This window comes from Phlebotomus papatasi, chromosome 1 (assembly GCF_024763615.1).
Source record: "Phlebotomus papatasi isolate M1 chromosome 1, Ppap_2.1, whole genome shotgun sequence".
Classification (NCBI taxonomy): Eukaryota; Metazoa; Arthropoda; class Insecta; order Diptera; family Psychodidae; genus Phlebotomus; species Phlebotomus papatasi.
Window position 1 is genome coordinate 108,424,236 of NC_077222.1, and position 22,623 is coordinate 108,446,858.

Below are 22,623 nucleotides of genomic sequence, written 5' to 3' on the forward strand. Positions count from 1 at the left end.
TTGAAGAGAAAGATTTCTCTTTTTCATTCCTCAATCGAATAGCATCATTAGTACCTTCTTCCTCGTTTAGAATATTATGCTATTTTATTGTTTTACATAAATTTTTATCTGTTCTTACATTTTAAACAGCAATCTTATGTGGGCATCAGACATAAAATTGAAGTATCTGAAAGGCTTAACAACTTTAGATTCAAAATAAGCGAGTCTTTTCGAGAAAATTCGACTTATCATAGTTAAATAGGAGCAATTCATTGTTTTTTTTTTTTAATTTGGGACCGTTTTGAGCGAGGTTAATTATTGTGCTATTCAAATGAAAAATTAAAAGACGATTTTTTCTCCTAATTTTTTTTTTATTACAGTGCTGTTTTCATGTATAATTAACTTTTCGGTGTTGGTTCCTGTCACGACTGTCTTGTCGTTTTGAAACAGGATGAAAACTGAGAAAAACAGACGTGATAAAAATAAAGCCAAAGTAAAGTCGATAATGCAGATGCACTTGAGAACAGTCATGTATAAAAGAAAATGTTCAAGAAGATTTCCCTTTTTAATTTTTCAATGGAATAGTACCATAATGATGCTATTCCAATGAAAAGTGAACGTGGTTTTTAGCACTTAACTGTTCTTAAGTGCATCTACATAATCGACTTTTCATAGGGTTGGTTCTTGTTACGACTGTTTTATGGTTTTAGAACACGGCGAGGACTGGAAAAGATAGTCAAGACAGGAACCAATAGAATGTAATGTCGATTATGCCAAAGCATTTGAGAACAGTAAAATACAAAAATATGTTCAGAAAGATTTTTCTTTTTCCTTTTTCATTGGAATAGCACCATAATCTCGCTTGAAGACCGTCTCACATAGAAAACTGTAATGATTTTTTCGAAGTGTATTACTTTCTCCAAATTATGCACAGATTCGTAAATTTGAGAAAACGTGATGGAAATTTGTCAGTTAATAATTTGTCCTTAATAAAATGCATAAATTAACGACAATTTTCTGAAATAAATTGATAATTACCTTATTTTTCTTTTGCAGATCATCTGTGTCACAGCTGGAAGGTAAGACTTAAAATTAAATAATAAATCAAGAGATCCAAGTGCTAAAAAGCGAAACAAAGTGATTGAGAGCGATTCTCACTTTCGGATCCTTTTCAAACGTATTTTAAGCGCCCGGTAGAATAAATGTAATGCCAGTTAATGCATAAATTGTGTCTTATAAGTTTTCTATCAAGCTTCAAATGCAAAATTTTGAAAGTGGAAAAGACATTTGAGTGTATATTGAAGTATACTAAGCACGCAAGAATAGCCTCAAGAATTCCCATTTGAAAGCAAGTCTCCTCGGGGAATGTTGTATTGGGCATGAAAGACAAGAGAGAAAATGCTGAAAAAGAACCAACCGCCTTCCGTGGAAAATCCTTCTTACATCCCTTTGGGAGAAAAGGTAAAAATAATTGGGTAGATTGAAAAATCAATTGCACTCACAATGAACTCCAAAGATGCTCATTTATTTGAAGAAATATTATTTTAACTGGTTGTTTTCCCTCAAACTTCTTCGCCAATTGTTTCAAATTTGATACATTTTCCACACGGTATTTTACAATTTTTTTTTCCTTCTTCACCTCATGCTATATTTTTCTTCCCATTGTTTGTGCTCCTCAACCCTTTTCGCTCTCCACGAAGAAAATTAATCCCTCGAGAGACGTTTGGCTCCCTCCGGGGAGGCAATGGCGGATGGTGAAACGAGAAGAGAATGAAGGAAAAACGTACAAGTTGTCTATTACCTCCAAAATGAAGATGATGATGTGCATTTTCTTCCATTCCAAACCCCCCTCCCTCCCTCGTCTTCTCTTTAGCCCTCTCCCTGCTCCCCCCCTTTCCCTTTTTTACGACTTCTGCACCATACGAATTTTCTCTTTGATGGCATTCTTGAGCTCTTTGACCACAAGTCGATGATTCTCCCTGAAAATGCCACTAACAGTCGCCTCAACTTTGGGATTCAGTGACATTGCAGCTAGACTATCCAATAGTTCATTAGAGACTTGTGGCATTTTCCATGAGTCTGCAAAGTAAGAAAATAACTCGGTCACCAGAAGCACTAATTTACAAATTCAGCTGATTTATCAACTTGATTATTTCAATTTGAATTACGGATGCTATTCACAAGGGGACATTATTTCTCCAATAAATCTACTAACACCAAAATGATTGGTGACTGACCAAAATGTTGGAAAAGCAGTTTATCAATTAAACCCCGATACGATACGCAAAATTGCATCGTATCGATGCATTATTCATTGCAGAAATATTCATGTTCATTATCGAAGACACCTTAATATCTACTGTTCCAACACTGAGAGAAATCCGAAAAAGTTAAAATAACATTCCGGAAATGTTAATTTTACCCTGCATTATTTATCCGAAATCGGTGTAAATATTACCCTTTTTAGGTATATTGGGAGTTAAACTTACCCTTTTTCATAATAATTTTACCCTTAAAAAGGTGCAAAATTAACATTAAAAAATGTTGATATATTTTCACACCTAAAAAGTGTTAAAGTTATGAGGAAAAAAAAGTTAATCGCACCCCTGTTTTTTTCTCAGTGAAGGGACAGGGTTTGAATTAAGATTTTAAATAGAGTAAAGTGGGGCTAAATTGATCTAGAAGCTCAGCAGGGTACCAATTAAATAATATTCCCAAAAAATATTTAAGTTCCATTGCATTGTCTGATTGGTTAGAGCTTCACTGAGAAAAAAAGGGGGTGCGATTAACTTTTTTTCCTCATAACTTTAACACTTTTTACACCTTTTTAAGGGTAAAAATAACACGAAAAAGGGTAACTTTAACCCCTAATACACCTCAAAAGGGTAATATTTACACCAATTTCGGATCAATACTGCAAGGTAAAATTAATATTTCCGGAATGTTATTTTTACTTTTTCGGATTTCTCTCAGTGCTGAAAACATTCAAAGATCTAGCCAATCAAAGAAATGGGTAAAGGTTTCCAAGATGATAAATCGAAGGCATAAACCGCTAACGTTTTGATACCGTAGATGCGGGTGACTTTCCAAGCCTGCTTATCGCAAGCTTTGCTTTAATTTTAGGACTTAAGGATGTTTCAGTAACCAAAAGGTCACTTTAGGATAGTCTATCATCCTGAAATGCTAAAATTAAAGAAAAGCCTACGAAAAGCAGGAGTGCAGTCACCCTCATCTACGGTATTTACAATTCTAGACTAGAATTAACCAAGTTTCTAAATGGTATTTTTTGGTTTTCTTCAAATTTATTGCAAGGAAGAACTATTCAATTAATTCAAAGAAAAGATTTCTATAAAACTGGATTTGAAAATAAAAAATGGGTGGCAATGGGAAAGCGTCCCAGGCTTTGCGAAATGCTCGAACTCGTGATACTTCCGATTACCGTTGACCAGTTCACAACTGAATTAAACCGATTCATAAATCATTCAAAAGATCGCCTAAAATGGCTTAGGAGTAATCGGAGTAATAAATTTGATTTTCGGAAAAAATTTGTTTAACGGTTTTATAACCCCATAAAAAAGCGTCCCAGGAGAAAACCAGTTATAGCCTAGATAGCCTAGCCAGTTATAGAGGTGCGATTCCTTCATTGCAAATTTGGATTGTGGCAAATTCGAACGATATTTATACATAAATAATGCAAATTTCATTTACTTAAACTGTATGTAACATATTATCTTTATTAATAAGGAAAATTGGATAAGAAATGCATAAAAATGCCTATAAAAACTTTAAAGTCGATTTTCTCGGAAATTGTGAGAGATAGAGGCCTAAAATTTAACATTACATTAGAGTCCCCTTTAGGCTTGAGATGTGCAAAATTTCACTTGAAAATGAGAAAAATTTGAACATAAATGCATAGAAATGTGTTAGAAAATTCGCGAAAAATTTCACGACCCGCGAAATTGCGCGGAAAATTTCGCGGTCCGTGAAAATCCGCGAAGTAAAAGTCCGTGAAATAAAATTGACCCACCGACAGTAAGATGTCAAAAAAAAAAGTTTCTTCTACAAATTATACCCTTTGAGTTCCTCTAATGAACAGTCCAAGTGCGAGAATTGTGGGTCACTCCTGGTCCCAGCAGTAGATGGTCAAAAATGACGCTGCAAAAAGTGTCTTCTTCGACATAAATGGTTCTGGATGACCATGATTTACCCATAGCCAATTACATATACCAGATTCTGAAAGCTATTGAACCAAGCTTTCCAACAATAGTTCACTCATCCAATTATGTTCATCAGGAGCTGAGATATACCACTCCAAACTTTTTACCTCTTCTACTGACAGAATATATGAACTCATCCAATATTTCGTCCAAACATACTCATGATCGGAAAATTCGCCATTTTGAATTATTGATGGTCAAATATCAATCACTTTAGGGGCTCATTTTTTAAACGATTTTGATAAATTTGAATGTTTTGGAAAGGTTTTGACATTTCTTCTGCGCCTATACCAGTTCCAATCGGTAATGAATTGGTCAAGTAATTGTAGGGTAAGTGTACCAAATTTCGACATAGTTGCATGCAGGTGCCAAAATTTTAAGTTTGAAATGTAATATTTTTAATACAAATTGAATATTCGTGTTACTTGTAAACTTGTAGACAAGTTTATCGTATTTATTTTCTCTAAAATTATTCTTAATACATTTTAATTTAAAATGAATAAAAATGTAGAAATAGCATTGGTGGCCTATTCCGGCCACCTTCATTCTCATAGTTCCTTGCCCCTCCGGAATACTTCCAATGTCTCTTTCAGACCATCATGTTCTTCGAGGCGATATTTTTTTCTTATTTTTTGCATTGAATAATCTCTAGAGTAAGAAATAAACAAAAAATTCATGGAAATTCGAGGAACAAAAAATGTGGCCGAAATTACAAGCTGACCAGAATTTGGTACACTTACCGTATTTGAATTATTTTTTAGAATTTCCAGTTTTACGTGTGAACATATTACTAATGACAAGAATATTTTTAAACTGTACACTTCTTAGACAATTTTCAGAATTGTTTGCCAATTTGTGAATCAATGTAATCGGTAATAAACCGGTATATGCACCCAAAAATCATGCAAGTTCGAGCATTCCACAAAGCTGGGACGTTTTGTCATCTTTTACTCTTGGTAATTAAAATTTGAAAGTTCTAAATTTGATAAATTATTTACTTAATTAAAGTTAATTTATCAAATTTTAAGGGAGTTTTCCGAATTTTAAAATAAAGTTGTCCGAAATTCCGGAAAATCCCAATAGTTTGAAGTACAATGGGTTAATTATAATTAGCTTCGTGTGAACTGCTAAAAAACAAATATTTGTTTTAGGAATTTTCCAAGTGGTTTGAGAAAATTAACCGAGACATGCTCCCAAAAGCACACTTGAAAAAAGATTCCTTAAGTTGTACTACCCCCATTCTTCGCCCTTTTAATAGGTTAACAACTTCCTAAGTATCATTGAGCAATGTCCCCTGCGGCAACCACAAGTGTGTTTGGTGCGGTAAGTGCGGAATATTAGTTGTAATTTGCTCACTCACCTAGTGCCACGTCGCATATACTCAATTGGTCTCTGAGACCCTTGAGAACATCCACAATTGCCACTAATCGTTCCTTTTCGGCCACTTGTCCAGCACCTCCAATCACCGATTCCCCTCCATTTCCCTCTGCCTCACGCTTCTTGTTCTTCTTGCTCCCCTGATGACTATTGACACCGCCGGCTCGGCTGAATCTCTCGTAGCCGCAAACAAGTACAAAAGAACACAGCGACAGTATCTCAATGCAATTAACCACACGTTCCTGAATCACCCGACGATTCCATATGAGGTCAGTCTGTTGATTGTGACTTGTGATTTCCAACTCCAGCCTCGCAGCCACACTCCGGAGGCATTCATTTAGCGTGTCAGCGCGCGATTTTGGATTTTCTGCCCCATGGAAGACACACCCCACAAAGTCCGACAGGGCATAGAAGGTGTCCTCGTAGGGCAGGTCGAGAATTGCATGTAAGCGCGATGGCAGAATATTGACTAAGTACTGATCACTCAGGGGTTTGTAATTGGCCTCACGGGCATGCACGAACAGGTCTCGCCAGGCATCGTGGAGACTTTTGTGGGTGCCACTGAGACGGGCATCTTTGGTACCTTCGCGATTTGTCAGTAAATTGACACAGGATGCCGTGAGATGCATCAGACCAACACGCAATCGAAGCAACTCACGGTCCTGATTGAAACTCTCCACGGCCATTTCTTTCGTTGACGCTATCGATGGCTCCCTCTTGGCCTCCCCATCGGCCGCATTGACACTCGTAGGATCCCATCGGACAACAACTGCCAAGTCCCGATTGTCCGTCAGGTGATCCCATTTGATCTTATCTTCTTCCGGATGAATTCGCATACTCCGGAAGCTCGATAAATTGTGCGCCATTGTACCACAGTAGCCTAAAAGGGAAATTTAAATTATGCAGATTTAACGACGCAGGCAGACTTAGGCCGGCTTCAGACCTAAGACTTAGCCAATATGGCTTAACTGCTCTAATTTTATATCAATCACGATTTTTAGAAAACTTTAACTTGGGAATGGATTATTAAAGATAAGTGACCTATAGGGTTCTCAAAAAGCAATAAAATTTCTCGCTATTTACGATTTTGAGATCTTCGGGAACTGGGCTAAACCTCTAGTCTGAAGACAGCTTTACGGTTAACCGCGGTAGTGTAGGATATTAAACAAATTTGTCTTGGAAAAGAGCGAAAAATTAAAATTAAAATACTGAAAAATATATTACATGCATATTTTAAGAAATTCATACAGGTTGACAGTGACATTGTACCGTTTCAATATGTTTTAATTTAAACCGGTCAATTTGACCGGGTCTTGGTAGGTTTAGCGTTAAGTCAAGAGACGGCTTAGTGGGAAACTGATGGGGATTTAGTTAAATCATTATTTTGATTACAATACGTTAAGCCGTTCCTCGGCTTAAACCGTAATGTAATGCCTTAGAAAAACTTTCGACTTAATCCGATATTAATACGATAATACGATAATAATTAAAATATCACATTTCCATCAGTTTCTAACTAATCCGTCTCTCGGCTTAACTCTTTCCGGACCGCAGCATATGCTGCAAGCCAATTTCACCATTTTTTAATCAAAAATATCTAAGCTCAGAAATTAATTGAGGTCCTACAAAAAAATATCTTACATTTGGACACCCTTATAGTTTGTAATCATTCACAAGAATCGGATTTTTATCAGTTCTAAATAATTAAAATTCATTGTTTTTCACAGAATATACATATGCTGCTTTGGGTACTCAGAGTCCCAAAAGTGACGAAAGAGTTAAGCCGAGATATGGTTTAGTTAGTACACTAAGAAAAAACCTAAAAAGTTAAAACAACTCTATGGCAGAGTTGAATTAACTCTACGAATATCGATGTAATTGTTACTCTTTTTCGTTCTAAATTTTAATAAATAGAGTTGAAACAACTCTTCGTGCGAGTTGAATTAATTCGTCGGATATCGATGTAAATTATTACTCTTTTTCGATGTAAAATTTCATCTCGACTGAAGTATATGCTTAAGTGTTTTCGTTTTAAGAATATACTTCAGTCAAGAAGATTTTCGTGTGATAAAGTTCATATGGAACATCAAATAGAACTTTACCTAACACTGTTTCATGAAGACATGTGCGTGCATCATACGTGATATTTCGCTCAGAATATAGGGAATTTAAGATCAAGAAAATTTAAATAAAGAAAATGGTAAAATAAAAAATATCATAAAATTGCAAAATCTATCCATTTTGGGTTTTAGAGAATTAATTTTAACTCCAAAAAATATTTTTTTTTAACTTTTGGAATGAGTTATTTTAACTCTTAAAACGAGTTATTTTCAGTCTTCAAAAGAGTTATTTACACCCTTTGTCATATAAATTTTAGTAAAAAAAACTTAGAAACAATTCTTCCGAATATTACGCCTAAATAGAAGTAAAATCAACTCTAAAATATAGTTAATCGAAAATCACAACGAGAGTCAATTCAACATCGATTCGAGTAAGTTTTACTCGATTATTTTTCTGAGTGTAGGAAACTGATGGTAAAATTTAGCCAAATCATTATTTTGATTATAATTACGATAAGACGTCTCTCAGCTTAAATCGTAAGTGTGTCTAGGGTATTACTGCTTAAGTCGAGAGACAGATTAGTGGGAAACTGATAGGATTGTAGTCCAATCAGTATTTTTATTATAATTACGTTCAGCCGTTTCGTGACTTCCCAAGGAGCATTTATCGCTATAAACGAATATAGATGTCTGACATCTATACAAAAATGATGGCGAAGATTTTACAAATTTCTTCTTTATAACCGCATAAAAGAGGCCCTATTCGGGTGAATATGGAATTTTTACATCCGAAATATAACAATTTTTTGTTTTATATAAAATCACGTCACCATGCACAGTAAAATGTATCGATTGAAAAATCTATTGAAAAATATGTTATGTGTGCATTGCTTTAGTTTTTTGCTATTTTAGTCACTCATTCTAAATTTTGCAGTGCTTTTTTGAGAATTATTTACATTTTCAATACCTTATTTATAATTAAGAGTTGTGGTGAATGCCCAAAATAACTTAAATGAGTGAGAAAAAGAGGTGTTTAATGGTGCCCCAGAAAGTGTTTGGTGGTACCCCGGGTGGTTGGAAAAAATCGAAAAATGCACGGTGACACAATTTTCCTTTTTCTGGAAAATTGAATTGCTTTATATCATCTTTATATGCGTTAATATGCAGCCTATACTTAAGACTATAACATGGTGTAAGCAACATTTTTCTAAAATTTACAATTTTCTTGGGAAATTTAGTCAAAAGCGCATCTTTCAAAAGTGTTTGGTGGTATCCCAGTTTTCCCCTACCCTCGTGAATCCTACTTAGTGTCAGCAACAAATGCTGGCCAAACTGACATTCATTCCCTAAAAGTAGATTCTTCATAGTCATACACAAACGTTTAGGGGAAAGTGGTCTGCCTTTGAACGAAAAATGATGTTCAAAATTTGAGATTTTTTTTCAGAGTAAACTACAACATGAGTTTTACTTTGCACTACACCAAAAAATTCTCTTGTTCATTGAGCTTCTATGCTTACCCCATTCAGGACTGGCAAGTCCTCAGTTTTTCCTGGTGAGAAACTTGAAAATGTGATGTCAATATATTCAAAGGCAGCCTGCATGGTCTGCCTTTGAATGTGGTTGAGGCAGCCTTTGAATCTTAATTTTTCACTGAGAATATTAGGGCTGTAACATTAAACCGCCCTTAATTAATTAGCATGAACCCTAATGCACTCACTAAAACCACCACTGTAGTCAAAAGTCATTATACAACATCATTTTTTACATTTTTCTGAAGCACTGTTTTTCACTTGAAAATTTGTAATAAAACGCCATTGAAGTTGACAATTGTCAGTTTGAAACATCCCGGCCGGGGCAAGATAGCATGTTATAAGTATTTGTATGACATTCGTCAGACCAAAGTAGGAGTTCTATTCTGCTCCCGGACAAAAAGCTGTCAGATGTTTCAATGTATATGGAAAGAGAGGATTCAAAGGCACACAACATTAAGATTCAAAGGCTGCCGCAGAGCAATATTTGCAAACTTTTATCACCCACAAAAATTGTCTCATCTGAATCAAAATGTATTTGGAGAAATACCATCCAAGAATAACCTTCTATGACTCACAATAGAAGATTTGTTCGAAAAATTATTTTGATTATGAAAAAACACATGAATTGTGGAACATCAAAATTACAGTTTAGAGCTCAGTTTGGTTTTTTTGCCCTAGCACCTAGAAAATAAGAGCTAGGGTCTGTATTTTTTGATGACTTGTGAGGATTATGAATAACTATCTAATAGTTAATAGAAAATAATTTATGCTTTAAAGAAAAATGAAAAAATTACGATATTCAAAGGCTGCCGCATTCAAAGGCAGACCACTTTCCCCTACTGTTTTCTACCGTTTGTGTGATAGGATCGGTTGTGATAAGTGAATTGAATTAAAATTAAAGTGAAAAATTGCCATTTTTATTTCTCCGCATGAGGGCGCTGTTTTCTCTCGCGAGTGGCGGTGTCAACTGTTCTCAATTTTCAATTCTGAAGTTTTGTTGCAAACAAATAATTTAAATTTTTATAAGCTCCTTCTAGCTTATCATTGACTATTTTCTCATGGGATTCAACACACAAAGTATGCTCTTTATGCTGTAAAATTGATAAATTCTAGAAAAAAATGACGTGGAAAAATGAATGGTGAAAAAGGTTTGGTACAAAATCAACAAGTTGAGAAATATAGATGCATAACAAAAAGTCAATAGCCGAAACGAAAATGATTAACATTCCGGTTAAAGTTGGAAAATGTTAAATCGATAGAACATACCCTAGATAACTTGTCTTTTCACTTTTGTGCAAAAGATTCCCTTAGAAAACCCCCAAAGAAAAGCAAGTCTCTCGCAAAATAGCTATGGGAGTTTGTTAAATGGAGAATGAAGCACGAAGTGCAATCTGCAATCGGAATTATTCATTAGCACCAGACTCTATTATTGACATTTTGCGGTGGAGACGAAGAGGAGTCAAGAAATTTGAGAGCTCCACGATACTCTCAATTACACCAGGTATCTCGCCGTCTCCTTCCCTAAAATTGAATAGTTGGATATCTCTCTCTCCAAGCCAATTTGCAAATGATTCATCAAATTAGCAAGAATTAAATGGCAAATGAGAGGGAATTATCAGTCGGGAAATTTTTGTTCTGGGGGAAATTTTGTTAAAGAGCAGGATTTATTAATTTAATTCAAAGTTATGCCTATTTAAATGTGTAAAATGAATAAATTTATTGACAGCTCTCTAATTGAAATATGCAAAATGTATTTCCATAGCTACAAGCATTATTGCTTTATTTAATGTTCGTAAATGTTTTAAAGGGAATGCACTAGTTATGAAGAAATTCTAATAAACTTTTCTTTAAGCATATTTCCAAAGTATTTCCTTTTTAATTAAATTTCGATGAGAAGAATTTCTTTTGATCAATTTTTCTGCAAAAAAGTTGCAAAATAAAAACAAAAAAATCAAACGTTATCGAGATGTGAACCTTATTCAAAAATAACGCTTTTTCTTTACAAAAAAAACTCCCTGAAAAATATCCTATTCACTTTTCACACCAAAGTTATTGATTGACCACCCTCGTGGCATTACAATAGCTGGGAAAAACGAAAGAAAATTCCTAGCTAAGAGAATTTCCGCCAAAATTTAGCATCAGAAGTGTTTTCTTTTGTAAAAGATTCGCGATGGCAATCTCTGGGGAAATTGATTCTTGCACAAATTGAGGTCTGAAAGCTGAATATAAAATAGAAGGAGTAATACATTGTGTTGCTCGCTTACCTGCGATTTCCATGAGAATCGCCTCCACTGAGATTAGAGAATAATGTAAACTATTTGCGAGTTTCTCGCGGAAGTCCATAAATTCCTGCAGCTTCGAGAAGGAGCCGAACTTGTAGCTCATTGCCAGATACTCGACGCTGTCCTTGAGACTCGTTGTGAAAAACTTCAGGGTGACATCGTAGAGGGGTTTAGCAATTGATGGGAGTCCAATTGTGGGCAACAGGGCACAGTGAATGAATCCCATTGAGTCCAACTGAATGTGCTTGATGTCCAGTGTTTCGTAGATTTTCGTTGCGCCCATTCCACAGCCCAAATAGTGATAGACTTTCAGGGATAAGAGTTTTGCATGGAAGTTTGTTGGTGAATTGGACAGGAGATACTGGAGGAGACAGAGGGCTTCCACTAAATGTTTCGATGCCTTTATTCGTTGAGAGAGATCGTACATTACGTGAACTGCAAAAGAAAATTAATTCTTATTTTCCCATGCCTGCTGTCAGGGTAGCTAAAAAGGGTTTCTTTGACATTATAAACATCAAAAACGTCATTAAATTATCTTTTACACTTAAGCGTATAATTCAGTCGAATTAAATTTTACACTGGGTAATTAATGTCATTGTATAAATGAGCAGTAAAAAGTTAAAATTGAGCAGTAACAAAAAAATAGTGATATTTTCGTCCAAATTTTTGGTAAAGGGGAAATAAAGGGCTTTTCATTCTATCTGCAACAATTTTAAATGTAAAGTATAGGGGAGACTGGGGCAAAATGTAACAAAACGGATATTTTATTTTTTTACAAGCTACTCGAGCGCTTCAAAAATTTCTAATTAGCGCAGTTTTATAGGAAATTTACCGCTCTACAACATTGTGAAAGTAATTTTCCTCTATTTTGTAAGGAAATACGTTTATCGAGCCAATTTGTAAAAGGCAATTTTGTGACTATTCTCAAAAATGCTGGGGCAAATAGTACCAGACATTGGGTATTATTATATTTTGATTCGCTTCATTATGGGCTTCTGTAAATTTGAAAAAATACCTAGAGGACATATTTTCATAGAAATTTTTTTCATCTACACCTTTGTAAAACACCGTTTCCTCTACGAGAAAAGTGAGAAAACGAGAAAAGCGCTTTTCAAGCTATTTTAGAAAAAAAACACACACACAAGACTTTGCAAATCGTTTGCAGAGTATTGATAATTTATTCATTCATAAATTTTTCAAGAGCGCAATGCTTTACTTTACAAATTGTGGGAATTTTTTGTATTTTGTCCACCGCCGTCTTAATGTCGGTAGGGCCAAATTCAAGACAAAACAAACAACGATTCTCGACTAGATTAGTAATAATATGGCCATGTCATCTTCAAGAAAATTCTTCCCTAATATGTTGAAATTTCATTTCTTTTAACCGAAATATGCTTTTAAGTTATTATTGTAAATGCAATTATTTTGATCTTAGCTCAAATTCGAGACTGAATGTGTCTGCACATTAGAAGCAATTTTCGTCAAAAATTGCCTTTTTTTTTAATCTGACGTTTCTGTCTACAAGTATAAAGGAAATTTTCTTTAAAAAGGTATTTTTTAAAGAAATTGCTCCTGGTATGTAGGGACCATAATACAATAGCTGAAAAATCTGCAATTATCTAGTCTCGAATCCGAGACCTCACAGTCATAGAGACTCTACTCTATCCACTGATCTACTGAGGCTTTCTCTGGTGATGATTACTTCACAAGGAAGAGCTAATGAGGTACCCAAGGTACCAATCTTTTATACTAAACTCGACCTATCAAAGTATTCTATATCAATATTGTTGATAAATTAGGAAAACTATCATAACAACTTTTTAGTGAAATCTGTTCATTTTTCGTAATTCGTTACAGGAGTCACAAAGAAATTTCTATGACGTTAAGGAAAATTCAACTCCCTAGAATACCAAGCATTTTCTGATGTATCCACAATTCAAACGGAATAAAGATCACTTAAAAAAAACAGCGATTCACAACAGCTTATATTTTCGAAATATTCGAACAGAGCTTTCGAAAAATGAAAACTTAATGGAGGGTGGCTTCTTTCGAGAAATGGAGGCTTCAAATCAAGATCCCTTTAGATGCTCCCTTAAGATGCATATAAACGAGAGTATTTTGACTCAAAACTGGCTTTTAGAAATAAAGTTACCTTCCTTATGCTTTGTCATTGGATCTATTTGATTACTTTCCGGGGCACAAAATTATCCTTTTTCGAAATTTCAAAAATTAATGTTTGAATTTTCGAATAGTTTTTCTACATTAAATCTTGGAAATCACTTATAAATTATGTACGAAATTGATTTTTCGTTCCTATGTTTCTTGATATTTTGTGAAGAGGATAACCTTCCATTTCCTCCTGTTCTTCATTAGATCTTCATTAACTTATATTATTTTTTTGATATCGATGTAAAATGAATAGTTTATCAGACTTTTTATTTCGATTTTTGTATTTTAGCCAAGACACATTTCGAGATATTATTACAGAAACAAACCACATGGAGAGATTTTCTTAGATTCACCTGTGAATTTTAATACGTTAATAATTCGAAACTACTTAATTTAAATTAATTTTAATTTAATTCGAAAACTTTATTATCCCATTTTATTGTTCGAACTCAAAGAGAGAGTAGTTATATAATCGACTTTTTTTAACTTGTCACTGTCCTTGAACTTAAACGGTAAGAGATATCAAGTTCCGGTCTTCGGTGACCCCCAATAAAAAAAAAGATATCCGGAAACGTAAAAACGGGTCCTACGATTTCTTTTGTTTTTGGATTAGGTTTTGGAGGTGGTCCAGGCGAACATCTCTTCCAAGCATACCTATGACCTAAAAAATCACCATCTTGAATTTTCGAAAGTCAAAGTTTAACTGGTCTTGGAATCAGTAATGAATCGGTTAAATATCCGTAAGTGACTTATTTTTTTCGTGTGTACATTTTATGTTTGTCCATATGCTTGTAACACATTCCAAGACATTCTAAAATGATTATTTTATCTACCAATTTTTGATTTTGAAAAGCTTTTGTGATTTATGAATCAATTTGATCTCTAGTAAGATCAGTAAGTACCAAGAGATCATGCGAAAAATTAATTCACAGAGAGCTCTATCTCGTGAGTTCGAGCATTCTGCAAAGCTCGGACGCTTTGCCATCTCTTTTTCTTTAAACTGCAAACAAGAAAAATTGTCTAAGACGGAAAACATTAAATAGAATTTGATGTTGTTATGGATACTTCAGAGACTCTTTTTCACTGTGAGACATCCATGAAGAATCTTAACAATAAAGTCGATAAAATTTTTCTTATTTTCGAATTCCATCTTAAATGCTCAAATCAATAAATAGTTTGATTTTTGAGATACGTTGACTGACTTTATAAAATGCTCTCATGTCCATAAAACACATAAGCACTCAATCTTAAAAATAAACATTTCTCAGCATAAGCCATAAAAGGACAGATGAATTGATACTTGAAAGTTTATTATTTGAACGTGTGCCATCCCTTTGCTAAAATCACTTTGAATATTCGATGCATTTTAGCATCCTCTTGGGCCTGATGTCCTGCTTCTCCCGGGATTCAATCAACATCTCAGGTAGAGCATTTCCATAGGAATATTTCTTTAGAAAATTTTGCTCTCTAAATTCTAATGCCCCCTGTCCGTTAGTTAATCATTTCTGAGAGCCTCAAATGAGATTCTGAGTTTGACATGTTCGCTTTTGAGGATTAAAGAGAGATCCCACACGAAGGATAGTTAAGAAAATCCTTTAGGATTAGTCTGTGAGAGATATCAAGGTGAAAATTGCAATTATATTCCTTATTGAATATTCAATCATCTCTGGGGTGGTTTTTAGATATTGTGATAATTAGTCTTTTGGTTCTTGAAATACATTCTCTTCCTCACAAAGTCTTTCCACTTGAATTTTTCATGAAAATTGAATTTTTTTTCTCCTCGTGCTTTGGTTAGAGAATTTTTCATTAAACTCCTCCCCTTGCAGCATTTTTGCAATTAGTCTCTCTGTGTGTGTGGTTTATTTTTCTTTTTCTCCTTCTCCCCGTGTCCCCCCCTCTGTACAATCACAAAAACGTATCACACATTTCATTCTCACTCAGCACAAAATAGTCCCAGAGGCTAAATTAAAGTGTTTTCGATATCTGATTGAAGCTATTTGGGTGAACTTGCATTCTGCAGTATATATTCAATAAAACTAACGAAAAACACTTGATACACCTCTCTCTCTCTCTTCCACTTTAATCCACACCGAACTGATTGATTCTGAAAGCATTCAAATGAACTCTGATTGACTTGTGTGCAAATTTTAAACTCTGTAGATTCGTGCTCATCTGTATGTTTTCCACATGAAACATCAAATACTCCTCTATCAACCGTCCCTCCCCCAATTTCAATTCAATTTTCACGTGAATTGATTCCCCAGTGACAGTATAAATTGGCTTAACCAGAACCATTTAAACTTCCTGACCTCCTCTCCATCCCCCATCCCTCCCGTTCAGTAAGGCATTCGGACCAACAAGTGATTCTACCAGGAAAAGGCGAACCTCTCTCCAAATTAATTGAAATCAAAAGAAATAGAGGATAGAAAATGTTGAGATGCGAGACCTAACTCACCGGCTAGAAGAGCGTAGGGATCCGATGGACCAATTTCCGTTGGCATCAAATCCACTCCAAATGCACTAACACCGTGCTCGTAGTGAAGACTCAGGGCAGTGTGCAGGGCTGCAAGGTGTTCAGTTCCAAGAACAGAATGAACACCTACGTACCGGGAGATCTGAAGGGAGCAAATGTGCTTCTGCATTTGCTCTTTCTGCAAAGAAATATTCAGCAACTTAATCCATCATCCCGTAAATATTAACCACAATTAGAGGAAAAAATGGACATGTAAGGTAAAGTTCCCTCACTCGACCGGGTTCCTCGACTCGACCGATGAGTCAATTTTGGAATGTTTGTTGGTCAATTTCGTCAATTTCTATAAATTTGTCACTGGTTCGTATTATTCATGGAATAATTGACCTATTAATATTAGATCATACGCAAAATATTATAGTAAATATAAATAAATTCAATAAATGTATCTACCGGTCGAGACGAGGAACCGGTCGAGCGAGGGTCCTTTACCTTAATTTATATTTCTAGGTTTTTGCATTTTAGAATTAAAAATTACAATAAGAAATAAAAAATGCAATATAAGCAGCAATGCGTTAGATTTTCATCAAAATCGGTTGAGCAATAGTCGAGATAAATGAGTTTATATAAAAATGGTTTTTGCGATTATGGCGGCAGGGCCGTAAGTAGAGTTGAATTTAAGGTAGGGCATCAGTAATTACACTGAGTGAGACAAATCCGAAAAAGTTAAAATAACATTCCGGAAATGTTAATTTTACATTGAATTGTCTGATCGAAAAATGATGTATGAACGATAGTAGACTCTTCGATATCCAGCACTTCGATATCCGGGTGACAGCTGCCAAACACTGGCGGTTGATATATTCAAAATTATTTTCACTAAACATGAAGTTTGTCCAGAGTGAATTAAAGTATTATTAACATTGTATCGAAGTTTTTAATACATAATTGTGATAAAAAATGAAACATAAGCACACCACGAAGAAAATTCTCTTTTTCTTTGTGAGACAGAAAATAAATTCACACTGCACAAAATAGAAAAACCGTTGATCATTCAAAAAACCTAAATGTCATTTTGTCCCCCAGTCAGCCGGATATCGAAGAGTCTACTGTATAGACATAAATGTGCTCTACAATTATGTCGAAGTAATCATCAAAATCGGTTCAGCGGCAGTCGAAATAATTGAGGTTATGTGATATTGAAATTGTTTTTTTCGACTGTGGCGCCCCTGACGTTGGTCCCAGGGAGTTAAAATGGTCTAGAAAGTCGTAAAATTTTGTGAGATCATTCATTTGAGCCCTCACTCATCAAAATCGGTGAAATAGAATCGGAGATATGGAATTTTGAATTTCGTGAACTTTGACCCCTCATATCTCCGGTTCTATTATAACCACAGCCAACCCACTCCACTTTTAGGAAACGTCATAGACTAGACTACAACACCCTAAAATTTGATTACTTTGCACAATGCGAGACGAAACCAAAAACCCAAAATTTAGGCGAAAATGTCAATTAGAACCGGAATTAGAATGATAGAGGCCAGTCAATATTCGAACTTTGACCCCTTATAGCTCGGGTCAGGGGTTATGGATCGACTTAAGTATTTTTTTGTTTGATAGGTATAATCTACGGCTACAACATACTAAAATTTCAGCCAGATGAACAATTTGAGTTTTGAGTTATTTAACTTAGAAAATTGAAAAATCTTCTTTTTAAAAATAGCGCCTTTATCGGTAGTTTTATGAACTTGCCATATTAGAAGTGGCATTTCACGAGAGCTTTCCAAAACGCCCTCATTTTTTTAAATTCTGACAATTATAGCCGGATTTATGGCCATTTTAAAAAAAAATTTTGGACCCTTATAGCTCGGGTTAGCTGGGGTCAGGGGATCTTATGTTTGGTATTTAAGTTAGGGGTAAGTAAAAGGGAAACAAAAAAAATTTCAGGTTTCAGGGTGACAGTAAATTGATTTAACTGCTCGAAAACAAAGAGAGAGTAATATAATCCAGAAATTTTTCAATGATATCAGACTATAATGTCAAACTTTCATTTTTTTACTTAAATTTTTAATTTTTTCTATTTTATTTATAGGGAAAAATGCCAACTTGCGATCTCTTCTGAATTCTTCTGAATTTTGGTAAGTGAAAAAAAATCCCTTTTTATAAAGAAAAAATAGCCCATATTTACAATTAAATCAAATTCAAATTGAGGGACCTCATAAGAACAAAGCACTGAGTTTGTTAACAGGGGTCCCTGGGTTCTACTCCCATATATCAAACTCTCCTCCAATAGAAAAAAAAGAATATAAAGGAATTTTCAAAATTGAAAATGCCGTCAAATCAATAAAGCATTCTGCAAATAATTTATAAAAAAAAGTCGATTGTGAAAACTGTTCTCTCTTGGAGTTCGTATTAAATTTCACAAATTGTTGCTACTCATTAGGGATAAATCAAATGGTTGTAATTAAAGGGATAGGCTATAAAAATATTACGTGAATACGATCAAGGGGTTATTCATAAGTAATTAGACTGACTCGAGTTTTCGGTTTCCGATCCCCAAAAAATACAATAGGGTGGAATTTCCACTTCTCGCCAGTAGTGCCCCACTACTAATAGTCCAATAGTTTGATTTATCAAATAAAAGTGAAGAAAAATCATTTAAAATGAGTAATAATAGGATAATCATGAGGAAAGAGAAATATTGAATATAATATTTGCATAATATTCCTTAAAATAATTGAGTTTGAACCTTTCCAAGTGGATGGCGAGAAGTAGTTACAGAACTGGCGAAAAGTGGTAAGAAGTGGCGCCGAAGTGGTTATTTTTAAATTGTTAATAAAACACAGTTTTTAAGTAGTCCAATGTTAAATTGGAGGACTATTATTTTCATGAATCTGCAGCCAATACATTTAACTAACCTTGTGTCAAATTTGAGTTATCTTGTAATAAGAGTTCAAAGGTTATAGTAAAATTAATTCCCGTTTTTTCTAAACGTGGCGATAAGTGGTTACTCCACCCTATGCATGAGCTTCGCGAGTTCCCTGAATATTTATTTGGGTCTCCCGTGAGTTCCCTGAAAAATACATGGGTTCCCTGGAAAACTCTATGGATTCCCCGGGTTTCCCGTAAAACTTTATAGGTTTCTCGGGTTCCTTGACAAATTATTTGGGTTCCCCGTGAAGTCCCTAAAGAAATATACGGGTCCCTAGGTTCCCTGACAAAATCTGTGGTTTCCCCGATTCTTTGAAATTCCTTGAAATACTTAACAAATGAGAATATTTATCAAGAAAGTGAGTGAATTAAAAAAAAAAGAGGGAAACAAGTACATTTCTTGCAAGCTTCGAAGAAGCTTTAGAATATTTCTCAGTAAAATGAGAAAAAAGTTGCTAATTAAGATAAATAATACCCGAGGATACTAGTTCAAATAATAATTAAATAATTATAAATTATCCAACTTCCTTTTTATTATTCATAGTGAAAATGAGAGGAGTAGCACTACTTAATTTATGCACAAAAAAGAAAAAAAAATCAAACTAGAGCTATAGAATTTATTCTTAAAGATTCAGCAAATTATTTAATGTTTTATTTACTTAAAATTTGATGGATTATTCCCAAAAAATTATTAAAATTATTTTCTCAATTTTTTTTAACTGTTTGAAAATTTGAATATTTCCAAAAAATATTCAGGTAGGGTAAGTGTGCCAAATTCCGGCCAGCTTGCAATTCCGGCTACCTTTTTTGTTCCTCGAATTTTCATGATTTTTTAGTTGATACATCCTCTAGACATTATACAATGCTAAAGCTAAACAATATCAAAAAATGTAGCTTTGACAAACGAGAAGACGTGAAATGAGAATGAAGGTGGCCGAAATAGGACACCAAAGCTAAGTTTAAATTTTTATTCATTTTAAAATGTATTAAGAATAATTTTAAAGTAAATAAAGACGATAAACAGTCTAGAAGTTTCCAAACAACGCTCCATAAGAAGGAATAAAAAAAATCAATTTGTATTAACCCATTCCTTACCATGGTATTATACATCATACGCAAATTGAGTGATTTTTGATGATTTATTTCTGGGCAATTTTTATCCAAATTGCTGTCGGGAATGGATTTTTAGTAACGTTAGTTATTCAATTACTTGAGAAAAATAGTCCGACAGAGATGAAAATACATTTTGTTATTGTTTTCTTGCTTCGCGGAAGGTCATGCAAAATTTTTGCTCAAAATGGCGGACGAAAAATACGACATCCCGTCGAATTTGTTAAAATTGGCATCTTTCTTCTTTCTTGATTTGAATTCTAGTTCCCAATTGGTGTTCTTGGATAGTTACTCTATCTAAAGCAATAGAGTTTGTAATGATTTAATGCACAGAATTTAAATTCAGTGACCGTTAAGACGTGTGTTTGACAGAGGCTCCCCGTGCCCCCATATAAAATAAAATTTTTTTCTTTTCAAAAAATTCATCTACTAATCTGTAGGAAACTAATCACAAAATATGAACATTCTATCTCAAGTATTTCTGGTACATTGACTGAATGGGTTAAAAATATTAAATTTCAAACTTGAGACTTTGGCGCTTTCATGCAACTATGCCGAAATTTGGCACATTTACCCTATTTTTTAATTTTCCAAAATAAAATTGACAGTGAAATCTAAAAAAAAACAGAAAGAAAATGGGACAAAATAGAAAACTTACATTCTGAGGAAGGGTCGTTGAACTTATTCCGCATTCGACGATGAGGCGTGAGGCGAAACCGGGTCGTTCGTGCATTGGGAGATACTCGAGAAACATCTTAATGTCTAGGGCGCAGCAGGTTTTGTCGCCAAACAGCCGGAAGTACTCAATGAGCAGCTCAAGGTAGTCCCCAAGGAGAGGAACTGGATCTTTATTGCGTTCCCGGAGCAACCGATGGAGCTCCAGGCGGGCCAAATAGGGCCCTCGGACTTTCTTGGTGCCCTCCATCATGAGGCAGATGAACTCATGGCACATTTCCATGGTGTGATCAGTTCCTTCGGCGGCAATTTGTGCGTCCTCGAGTTCAAAGCACGAGTCAATGTAGATTTTGTAGTAGTCCCAGCGATCTCGATTGTCCTCCAGGAGTTGCTTCAGCAGCACATTGAGTTCCACCCATTTGCTGAGGCTGGTCAGGAGGTCGATTTTGATGGAGACTGGAGCACTGGGATAGAGTTTCTTGCACACAGCCCCTTCCAGGAAGTCAAAGGCCTCCTGGTACTTCTCCTGATACTGCAAGATGCTGATATACAGCTGAACATCCTGCTCAGCATCGAGCTTATCCTCACTGATCAACTTGTCCACCATTCGCTGAGCCAGAGCTAGGAGAACTTTTCTCTTGGCCTTGTCCTCACGATCTGGTCCACGGAGGGCCTGAAGGACGATACTCATGACGGCCCAGAAGTAGTAGGGATTCTTCGGGCGCAATTTGTACAATTGGAGGGCTACCGTCTGCTGATTCTTGTAGTCATTTATCCTGACGTAGGCCATGAAGAGATGCGAGAGGATCTCTTCATTCTTCGGTGCCAATTTCACAGCCTTCTGGTACATTGAGCAGATTTTATCCAGCTGATCCGTCTCGCGGTAGCAGAAGGTCATAACCTGGAGTGTGGGATCATCACAGATGTCCTCGTCAGCGAGATTTCTGACAATTGTCTCACTCTCTTCGTCGCGACCTAACCTCAACAGGGCCAGAGCCTTCAGTGCTCTGGCACATTGCATCGCGGGGCTCTTCTTTAGCACCTTCTCAGCCTCCTGAAGGGCCTTCTTGTTGTTACCCACCTCCAGGGAATCTGCGGATAGGGAGAAAACAAAGATTTTCACAGATTTTTCACACCCGGCCACTGGTCAGACTTCAAACACTGCTCATATCTCCGGAACAAAGGCTCCGATTGAGGAAATTCCACTTCACTGAGCACGGCCAGTGTCCGGAGGAGCAGGAAAATGAACAGATTCATCCCAAAAATGTGAATATTTACCATAAATTGGACGTAAACGTCTCTCTACGATAGCTTCCTGCACGTGTTGCGCCATGTTTATTTTCCCACTGAAACGTCAAACTTCGGTGACAGTTCAATCCAAAAAAAGACGTCTGGATTATCCGAGGGATTATCCAAGAATTGAGTATTTAAAATTAACGGATGTTATCAGATCAAAATCTGAAAATTTTTATATAAATTTCCAATTTTAAAGAGTTTTAAAACGCCCAAATTTAAGAAAATTAAATAAATTAAAAGTGAATAGCGAAAAACAACGAATGTCTCAGCGCGCTTAGCCTTAACAACTTAATTAAGGCCTTTGTAAAGGTCCTTAGTTAAGTACACTGTAAAAAATATGAGGTAAAATTTCCTACCCAGCGAGCACTACGAGACGAGTACCAAATGCTAACCGATTTTAATTCAGCTGAAAACATATCGTCAGTTAAATCAGCATTTGTCGTAACTTCCTTTTGGCAACTTTTCAGGAGACGAAATTTTCAGTTCAGCATTATTTTTCTTAAAAATGAGCCCCGAATGCGATAC

At 35.3% G+C, this 22,623-nt stretch overlaps 1 protein-coding gene across 1 annotated transcript; it reads right to left on the reverse strand.

The window, feature by feature from the left end:
* Positions 1-1,471: 1,471 nt before the first annotated feature.
* Positions 1,472-22,149, reverse strand: LOC129799133 (phagocyte signaling-impaired protein). Its single transcript, XM_055842796.1, has 6 exons — positions 22,081-22,149; positions 20,786-21,894; positions 16,072-16,267; positions 11,430-11,882; positions 5,557-6,453; positions 1,472-2,058 (listed from the first exon to the last, which is right to left on the reverse strand). The coding sequence occupies exons 1-6, from the start codon at positions 22,133-22,135 to the stop codon at positions 1,883-1,885; spliced, it is 2,886 nt and encodes a 961-aa protein (XP_055698771.1). The 5' UTR covers positions 22,136-22,149; the 3' UTR covers positions 1,472-1,882.
* Positions 22,150-22,623: the final 474 nt, after the last annotated feature.

Excerpts from the sequence above, each read along its gene's own strand:
- LOC129799133 (XM_055842796.1), bottom strand. The coding sequence starts at position 22,135 with ATGGCGCAACACGTGCAGGAAGCTATCGTAGAGAGACGTTTACGTCCA. Across the intron at positions 11,883-16,071 it reads TCCCTACGCTCTTCTAGCCG|TTCACGTAATGTACGATCTC; the intron begins GTGAGTTAGGTC and ends TTTCTTTTGCAG. Across the intron at positions 6,454-11,429 it reads GATTCTCATGGAAATCGCAG|GCTACTGTGGTACAATGGCG; the intron begins GTAAGCGAGCAA and ends TTTCCCTTTTAG.